Source organism: Molossus molossus, unplaced genomic scaffold (genome assembly GCF_014108415.1).
Source record: "Molossus molossus isolate mMolMol1 unplaced genomic scaffold, mMolMol1.p scaffold_m16_p_1, whole genome shotgun sequence".
Lineage (NCBI taxonomy): Eukaryota > Metazoa > Chordata > Mammalia > Chiroptera > Molossidae > Molossus > Molossus molossus.
The window spans coordinates 172588249-172598455 of record NW_023425344.1 but is presented as its reverse complement, the minus strand read 5'-3'; the positions used below and the strand labels follow the sequence as shown (position 1 = coordinate 172598455).

Here is a 10207-nt window from a genome sequence, read left to right as displayed (position 1 = left end):
TCACAGCAGTGCCTCGATAATGTTTAACAGCTGAATTTATCATTAAACTCAGTAATGTTAATAACTGGACTACAGATTTAATTCAACTTGTCTTTTTCTCCAGTGCATGACAAAGTACTTATCACCAGGAGCTTAAAAAGTGTCTGCCCTTAAGGGCATGGCTGTCTAAAGTAACAACGGCACCTGCTTTCCCCTCCTTACTACTGCCCAACAATCCCATTCTTCTCTTTCCTTTGCTCTCATCTTCCCAGACCTTTTTAAAATTGCCTTTGGGAACCACAAGAGGGCAGCATCCTCATGTATAAGAAAGGGGCTCAGGCATTATTCATCATAAAAAGCAAAGGGATGACGCCCTTATAAATGTTATCAAAATATTAGAGAGTTCAGCATCTTGCCCCAAATGTGTGTGGGACCACATTTAATATTTTGTTAGAAATTATAAACAATGAGTGGAAAAGAAATGCATGCTGGCAAGTGAAGATAATGTATTTCCCTCTCTTCCAGATCCTGTCCCAGAGGAGGTGTTAGACAAAAAAGAGACCAGCATAGAACCCAAGTTACTCCTAATGCAAATTCTTGCACCAGGATGGAAGGAGAATCTTACCACAATGCAACCACTGTCAACGGCACCCCAGTAAACCACCAGCCTTTGGAACGCCACAGGTTGTGGGAGGTGATCACCATTGCAGCTGTGACTGCTGTGGTCAGCCTGATCACCATTGTGGGCAACGTCTTAGTCATGATCTCCTTCAAAGTCAATAGTCAGCTGAAGACAGTTAACAACTACTACCTGCTCAGCTTAGCCTGTGCGGATCTCATCATCGGGGTCTTCTCCATGAACCTCTATACCACCTACATCCTCATGGGGCGCTGGGCTCTTGGAAGTCTGGCTTGTGACCTCTGGCTTGCAGTGGACTACGTGGCCAGCAACGCTTCCGTCATGAACCTTCTGGTGATCAGTTTTGACCGTTACTTTTCTATCACAAGACCCCTGACATATCGGGCCAAGCGCACCCCAAAGAGGGCTGGCATCATGATCGGCTTGGCCTGGCTGATCTCCTTCATCCTCTGGGCCCCAGCGATCCTCTGCTGGCAGTACTTGGTTGGGGAGCGGACGGTGCCCCCAGACGAGTGCCAGATCCAATTCCTGTCTGAGCCCACCATCACCTTCGGCACCGCCATTGCTGCCTTCTACATTCCCGTTTCTGTCATGACGATCCTCTACTGCCGAATCTACCGGGAAACAGAGAAGCGGACCAAGGACCTTGCTGACCTCCAGGGCTCTGACTCTGTAGCTGAAACTGAGCAGAGAAAGCCAGCTCACAAGGCTCTGCTCAGGTCCTGCTTCAACTGCCCTCGGCCCACGCTGGCCCAGAGGGAAAGGAACCAGGCTTCCTGGTCCTCCCGCAGGAGCACTTCCACCACTGGGAAGCCATCCCAAGCCACTGGCCCGAACACTGAGTGGGACAGAGCTGAGCAGCTCACCACGTGTAGCAGCTACCCCTCCTCAGAGGACGAGGACAAGCCCACCACTGACCCCGTCTTCCAGGTGGTCTACAAGAGTCAGGCCATGGAAAGCCCAAGGGAAGAATTCAGTGCTGAAGAGACGAAGGAAACTTTTGTGAAAGGTCAAACTGAAAAAAATGACTATGACACCCCAAAATTCTTCCTGTCTCCGGCAGCTGCTCATAGACCCAGGAGTCAGAAATGTGTGGCCTATAAGTTCCGATTGGTGGTAAAAGCTGATGGGACCCAGGAGACCAACAACGGCTGTCGCAAGGTGAAAATCATGCCCTGCTCCTCCCCAGTGTCTAAGGACCCTTCAACGAAAGGCCTGGATCCCAACCTCAGCCATCAAATAACCAAACGAAAGAGAATGGTCCTCGTCAAAGAGAGGAAAGCAGCCCAGACCTTGAGTGCCATTCTCCTGGCCTTCATCATCACGTGGACCCCTTATAACATCATGGTCCTGGTTTCCACCTTCTGTGACAAGTGTGTCCCAGTCACCCTGTGGCACTTGGGCTACTGGTTGTGCTACGTCAATAGCACTGTCAACCCCATTTGCTATGCCCTCTGCAACAGAACCTTCAGGAAGACCTTTAAGATGTTGCTTCTCTGCCGGTGGAAAAAGAAAAAAGCGGAAGAGAAGTTGTACTGGCAGGGGAATAGCAAGCTCCCCTGAAGTTAACAACGCCTCTCAAAAGAATGACCATCATCCACTTTCTCTGAGGATGGGCAAGCTGATTCTAGTTTGTTGATTTTCAAAAAAGACACCTGTCATTTTGAGTCCCGGAGGACTTTGTAAAGGCTTGAGGTCCGTCACCCAAAGGAATGAGCCACACCTGCCACAACTGCTGCCATAATGAATGATTCTCGTCTGTGACTACGGCCGCCTGATGCCACTGGAGTTTGCCCTTGAAGTAAATAGACTCGTGGCACCTCAGGAGGGGAGACATGCTGGGTTGGGATGGACAATGACTGAGGGAACTTTTGTGGGGAACCACAGGGACCAGTTGGAGACCTCTCCCTGTGGAAGCCTGTCATAGACTTTTGTGCAGCGTGTATTTGTCAATGTCTTGTGCCAGTGAGAACCAGGGGAATGTAAGTCAGTGTTACTTATTAGCAAGAGTGTTATTCAACTGGCTTCTAAGACTTTCTTTATACACCAATCAGTATTTATTTGCAAAGTATTTATTATACAGCTACTATGTGTTCTGCACTGTGGTATGTTTTCCTGTCCCTACACCTGAGCAAAGCTCTTGCTAATCCTGTTCACAACTGATGCCAGTTCCTGGTACCCACTGAAACCATGCTGGTCCCCATCCTTCCTTTCAGAATCCTGCGTCTGGAAGGACCTGAAACCTGATCACGCCCAGTCCTAGAGAAGGCCTCTGTTCTGCCAGTAAAGATGATCCCATCTCCACAGTTACTTTAGGTTTCACCAGTGGGGAGTTCTTTCCTTTTTTTCTAAACAAATATTGTGCATTCTATTTTGTGTCCAGTTAAACCCATTCACTCATGCTCTGCTCTTGGGAAGACTAGTTGTGACGAGGCCTTCATGAGTAAAGATCTCCAGAATATTTCACCAGGGTTCTCGTACATTGTTGCGGGGGTCTTCCTTTCCTGAGCAAAGCAAACCTGAGGCAAAATGTGGAAAACAAATTGGTTTCACTCTGTGCTTTTAACTTATCCCAGGGACCTTCAGCAGGCCCCCAATTTCCCTCATTGGGACCCCAGTTCACACCCAGGCACAAGCAGGTCCCTGTGGAGCCTCCAGCCAAAAATGGACAGTGGGGCAAAGGTTTCATTATTTTTTTATAGGTCCTTCAGTCGTGGTTCAGAAATGATTTACTTATTCATTCCTCTCCAACTTCATGGTAAGTCCAGAAAAGTACAGCTGAGATCCAGTGAAGCTGGATATGGTCATTAAAAATGAAAGATGAGGCTTTGAAAACAAAATATAGGTCAAATGACGTATGAAAATAAAGCAGTTATAGCAATATAACAGAGCATCAGGTTTACTAAAAACCAAATGGAATTGAAATCTGTGTACATAAACTGAATCTATGCTGTTTCTTTGATAATTTTGAAAATAAACCCATGTGCAAGAAATTAAAACTATAAAATAGCGCAAGCAGTTAATGACAGACCCACAAAGAAGGCAGCAGTATAGAACTCATGGAGAAATTTAAAGATGAAACACTGCTGCCAGACAGGGCCCCTCATTTAACCTGTTGACTATATCTGCAGTGTGTTTAAAAATCTCCAGACTAGTCCTGGCCAGTGTGGCTCAGTAGTTGGAGTGTTGGCCTGCACCCAAAGGGTCAAAGGTTCAATTCCTGGTCAAGGACACGTACCTGGATTGCAGGTTTGATCTTTGGCCGCGGTTGGAACACATGGGGGGTGGGGGGGAGCAACCAATTGATGTGTCTCTCTCACATCGATGTTTCTCTCTCTCTCTTCCCCTTCCCCACTCCCTCCTTTCCACTCTAAGAATCAATGGAAAAAATATCCTCAAGTGAGGATTAACAACAACAACAATCTCCAGACTTCATTTCACTTAATATAGGCCGATTACGTACTTGCGTATGGGACAGTTTCGCCCTGCCCCTGAAGAGCAAACCAGCCTCTTACAAAGTCCCGAGAATGCTTCAGGGCAGTAGAAACCCAGGGCGCTCCTCCAGCCCTATAGGGACTCAATGTTAAGATGTAACATCTTGGAAGCAATGTAGCTACTGAGCCTCTGTGAAGGGCAGGTTGACACCTGCCAAGAATTTGGTTGAAAGTATTAATTAATTGGCTCAGTTCTCCAGGACAGAGGCTCCCAGGCCTGTGTGATGCCAACAGGGTGTGACTTCGTGAGCAAACCTGCTCCACCAGCTCTAGATGAACAGTTGGGTTTTTTAGTTTAAGGCTTTGGATCCTGAGAAAAGTGAAAATCCCTCCAAGAGGGTAACAGCACTTTGAACCCACACTGGGCATTCACTGTTCAGAGAGAGAAGAGAAACAAGCTCATTCAAACAAAAGAAGGAAGAACCTGAGGCAGGGACGGGGGGCGATGGAGGTACACGTTCACACTGCACAGTTGCCTAGGACTTTTTGTTTATCCTATGTGAAATTAATGGAGAGGCCTACGCTTCCGTATCACTGGCTTTTGGAGACAGTTTTGCAGACTACCTTTGCCCTTTGACATAAACCAAAAAAAAAAAATTTTTTTTTTAAATGCCCAAACTGCTAGGAGAGACACATCAGGCCTCTAGTGGGGTCCTCAGAATGAAGATCCAATTGTAAGCAGCAGGGACCTGGCGGGCAGGTGGGTGAGGTGTGGGCTGACCTTAGATCTTAGACTTCTATGCCCCAGCCTCCCAAGCTCCGTCTGGGGTACGCTAGTTACCTATTAGATGCTGCTATGTTGCTAACGTGATGTTTCTCCTTGGCTGTGAACTTGATGGTTTGTTGAGGAATCTCTTTTCAGTACACTTTTTGGTTAAAGCATTTTGTCAATATTCCTGTCCTCTGCGTTGCTCCTTTGAGAGAGATGCTGATGTTGGGCTCTTTGTCATTGTGAAATCTGCACCCAGTCTCTGATTGGAATCCATTTGTCTATTATGAATACTGGAATTATAGCAAAGGATGTGGGGACTGGGCTGTTTTTCTGTATTGTACAAGCATCATTCTGGAAATTAAAGAAATTTAAACACAGAGTAGTCCAATGCAAAGCATTTAAATAAGAACATGGTCTCAGGTTAGCTTGATAGATCCATCTGTATTGGAAATCCTACAGACATTTTCATGGCCTGGCCTTTTAAGAAGGGAGAGGTTGATTCACAATATAGATACACGTCCCTTTTGCTACCTTTGTGATTTCCCCCTTTCCTCTGTTACCAATGACTAAATTAAGATGAAAGAATGATGACAAGATTCCTATGACTAAAATGCTTCTCTTGCCCTCCTTGACAAGGGAGGCGGGGCAGACCTCCAGCCCCAGCCCTTCAGCTGGTACAGACCCCGCACAGACAGCGGCATTCCCTCTTTAACTGCTCCGAAGGCTGCAGCCCTGGTCATCTCATCCCCCATGCCATTTCACCAGTGAAGTTTGAGATTATACACTCTTACCCAATAAGGACCTCAGATTGAGAGCAGGAGGGGGAAAGGAAATACATTTTTGTAAGTATCAAGGAAGGAACCAGAAGGACATGAAAAAACAAAACTTTTTTTTCAAAATAATTTTTTTTTTTATCCTTACCCGAGGACACTTTTTCCTTTTTAGTTCAGATAGAGTGGGAGGGAGAAAGAGGAAGCGAGAGAGAAACATCGACGCGAAAGGGACACATCGAGTGGTTGCCACCCGCACAACCCAACCAGGGCCGGGGACAAACTGCAACCGAGGTACGTGCTCTTAGCGGGAACCGAACCCGGGTCTCTCTGGACCGCAGGCCGACACTCTAACCACTGAGCCAAACAGGCCAGGGCTCAAAATAATTTTAAACTTAGAGAAAAGCTGCAAGAATAGTATACAGAACTCCCGTATCTTTCACCCACATCCCCCAATTGTTAACATTTTGCCACATTTGTATGCTCGTGTGTGTGTGTGTGTACTCACATATATTTTTCTCAACCATCTGGAGTAAGTTGCAGACATTGTGTTCATTGACCTCTAAATATTCCAGTGGGTATTTCTTAAGAAAAGGAGCTTATATTACATAACCACAATACAAGAATAACAATCAAGAAATTTTACATTGCTACAATATTATGTAATAAAGTCTGTACTCAAATTTTACCTGTAGTAAAACGATGCACAGGAATGTCCTGTCCAGTTCAGGAGCTAAGCCAGGATCACACGTGCATGTAACTGTCATGTCTCATGAGCTGCTTTGCGTCTAGAAGAGCTCTTCAGCTTTCCCTTGTCTCTCATGACATGGTCATGTTTTAAGAGTACATACAATCCAATTTAGAAAAATAATTTCCATCATTCATGAGTTTGTCCGACTTTTCCTCATTAGGTTCAGTTTAATTTGTTTTGATTTGGGCAGGAGTATCACGGGTGATACTGTGACCTAGATGTGTCACATCAGGAGGACATGATGTAAAATCCCATCGTTGGTGATGTAAACATCGATCACTTGGTTTAAGTTCCCACCACCTTCCTCCCCAGGTTTCTCCACTATAAATTTACTATTTTTCCCTCTGCAATTAATACTTTGGGAAAAGAGACTTTGAGCCTATATAAATTTACTATAAGTTATCAGGTTTTCACCCAATAATGATAGCATCTATTTATTATTCTCACCCAAGTATGTTATTACTATGATGATTACCAAGTGGTTGGCATTCTACTGTGGGAATGCTTTTTCCTTCTGATTTATTTATGTACTTATTATCATTATGGACTCATTAATTCTTATTTTAGTAATTGGTTAAAAATCCACTGCTGTCAAGCCCTGGCTACTGTGGCTCAGAGATCAGAGTGTCAGGCCGCCTACTGAAGGGTCTTGGGTTTGATTCCCAGTCAGGGGCATGTACCTGGGTTGCAGGTTCGATCCCTGGACCTGATCAGGGCACATTGGGGAGGCAACCAATCAATGTGTCTCTCTCACATCAGCGTTTCTCTCTCTCCCTCCCTCCCCTTCCACTCTCTGAAAATCAATGAATTAACAAAAACAAACAAAAAAAACTATTGCTGTCATTATTTCAATGCTCAAATTGTTACCAATTTAAGCAGTGAGAGCTTCAAGATGTGACCCTCTGATGTGTCCTATTTTTTTGAGTACTCCCTTACTTTCTGGTACAACAGAAAGTTCCAGGCTCAGCTTTACTCTCCCTACCCCAGCCCATTAATCAGCCATGTCTTCAAGGAGCCCTGGTTTCATTCGTAGAGAATGGTACCTTACTCAGATCTGGACTCAGAATATATTCATTGCTCTTAGGCCCTTTTAGTGGATGAAACTAAGAAATACATATATATGGATACTTACTAAAAGCAATGAATTCATACTGACACCTGCAATTCCAATCCTATACCATTGGATTCTTCCTTTTCCATATTTGTATCTCCCTTCTCCAATAGTGAAAGTCATCATTTGCTCAATTTGCTCAATCCTTGAAGAGTTTCAGAACTGCAACACCCATATCACTGTGAAAAAACTAACCTTTTAGTAAAGTTCCAGTATTTGTTTTCACTTCTTTTCAGATTAAGATTGAAGAGATACCATCAAATTGCTATGTTTAAAAATTGTTTCAGTTAATGAGGACACAAGAACAAGTTGGACAACTCTGGAGACATTAAGTAATAATAAGCAAAAGACTGACACTCAAATAAATATGTATATTAAAATCAAAGAGCACTTCCCACTGGGCAAATTATCCTCCCGATGAACTGCACTGTCCCCCGTCTCCCTTGATGAATTAATGTGTGTGGAGTGGGAGGGAGGGGCAACCACCTTATCTACGATTATGCAAAAAAGACCAAGACCCAGTGCTGCTCGCTGGCCTTGACCATCATCCAGACTTATCTACACGAGTGTGCCTGATGGCAATCTATTTGTCCAAAAACTCCGATTCTTCTTATTTCACATGGCCCTCAAATAAGCCTCATACCATCAGACGCCCCCACAAATACCCTTATGCTCCTGCTAAGAGCAGTCCTCCAAAGAGTTTTATAGCAATGATTTTCTAGAGAGTTATCCTGCATAAGTGCATCCCTGGTGGTGTCCTAGTAAAGAAATGGGCACTCTTACCTTTAAAAAACAGCAGCCCATACTCCGCCCCCTTGTCCCCGATATCATTAGCTGGGAACTGGTAGTTATGCATAAACCTAGATGTGAACATGAGGATTGCCAAACAGTATTTAGCAGTTCTATATGTTTTTTAAAGTATATGTTTGTACTTTTCTCCCTGAAAAACTAGACTGCTGTGGGAAATCTTTTGACAGGCCCTCTGTACCCAGAAGTTGGGCCTTTCCAGCAAAGTCAGAAATAAAAAAATATACTAGGTTTTGTTTTAGTCACTATCATATATTTTATAAGACAGTGGTTGACAAAATAATATATATTTGCTTAGAATACCTGGAAAATAAATAAGCAAATAAAAACTACCAGTAATTCTACCATGCAGAGATATCCTCTGCTAAATCTCCCAGGGACTATCCTTGTAATCTTTTTCTTTTTAGTACAAACATACACTTTTTGAAACATATAGAACTGCTAACTACTGTTTGGCAATCCTGCTGTTCATATCTTGCAGACTGATTACTCAAGCTCTTCTAAAGCAGTAAATCATAAGGCTTCAATTAAAGGGCAGCTCTTATCCATAACTGAATATAGACTAGAGAGATGTTACTTCTGTCCTTTTGATCTCTGTTAGACACACCCAATACAGCTTAGTCCACAGGGATCATTGCCCTCTTCGTTCTGAACTTGAGAAGAACCATCATTACCTAGAGAGATATTTTTAAAGACTTATAAGGTCTCATTTTTAAAATAACTGTTTTTGTTCCCTAGGGCTGCCATAACACAGTACCACAAATTGGATGGTTTAGAAAAACAGAAATTTATTATCTCACAGTTCTGAAAACTAGAAGTTTAATAGCTCCTGGTAGCCTCGGGCATTCCCTGGTTTGCAGACAACCACCTTCTCCCTGTGTCTCTTCACATTATCATTCACCTGTGCATGTCTGTCTGTCCAAATTGCCCCCTCTTACAACAGGACCAGTCATATTACATTGCGTTACCCTAATAATCTCATTTTAACTTGATTACCTCTATAAACACCCCATTTCCAAATAAGGTCACATCCTGAAGTACTGGGATTTAGGACTCTGTATTTTGAAGGACACAATTCAAACCATAACAATAACCAAGCAAGGAAAACATTTTCTATTTTATAGATGAACAAATTGTAGACCAATGCTGGGCAGTATCAAATGGGAAGGATTTCAGAGCCACCACGAAGACACACAGTGTCAACGCCATCACAGAGACCTGGCAGGACAAGGCCATCTCAACTGGCATGGGAGTTAGCCTCTTCTCTCCTGGCCTGAGAAAATACAGGAAGCCAAAGGAATGGAACCAGATTTGTAAAGCTCCCTCTATGTTTGTGAGGACACCTCTGGAAGCTTTAGTCCCACACATCTGGAATCTAGTTTCAACTAAACTCTCTGAGAATGCAACTTGGAAATTATTCAAGGGAGTTTCCTTCCTAAATTCCCACACCATGTCTCCAGGGTCCCAAGGGTTTAAATCTCAGAACATATAAAAAAAAATACCATAGGCTATTCACTATCCATAACCAACTTATTAAAGGTGTTAATGAAAGTACTTGGTTTTTTTTTTTTTATCTCCACAATGAATAGGTTCTATTAAAAATCAGTAACCCTTGTTTCGTTTATAATCAGTCTTTTCCTTTTTCTTTTCTTTTTTACTTTGTTGATGCTTTTATTTTCAATTAAGAAATTAAATGTTAATAAATGATAATTAATTGACATTTTTTAAAATTAATTTTGTTTGTTTGTTTTTGGTACGTGCCCCTAGCAGGAACCGAACCCGGGACTCTCTGGTCCGCAAGCCGATGCTCCAACCGCTGAGCCAAACCGGCCAGGGCTTTTTCTTTTTCTTTCCTCTACCAGTCATTGGGGTCACTCCTCCAAATGCCCCAAACATTTGCACCCTTTCCTTCACTGTCTTCTTCGATCCAAGAACCACTATCC

General features: G+C 43.5%; 1 protein-coding gene across 1 annotated transcript; it reads left to right on the top strand.

The window, feature by feature from the left end:
* The first annotated feature begins 510 nt into the window (after window positions 1-510).
* On the top strand, window positions 511-2568 carry CHRM5 (cholinergic receptor muscarinic 5). The gene has a single exon (XM_036278235.1). It carries the CDS (start codon window positions 587-589, stop codon window positions 2180-2182), a length of 1596 nt encoding a protein of 531 aa, XP_036134128.1. The 5' UTR covers window positions 511-586; the 3' UTR covers window positions 2183-2568.
* The last annotated feature ends 7639 nt before the right edge of the window (window positions 2569-10207 follow it).

What these genes read in the sequence shown, in the direction of transcription:
- CHRM5 (XM_036278235.1), top strand. Translation starts at nt 587, where the DNA reads ATGGAAGGAGAATCTTACCACAATGCAACCACTGTCAACGGCACCCCA.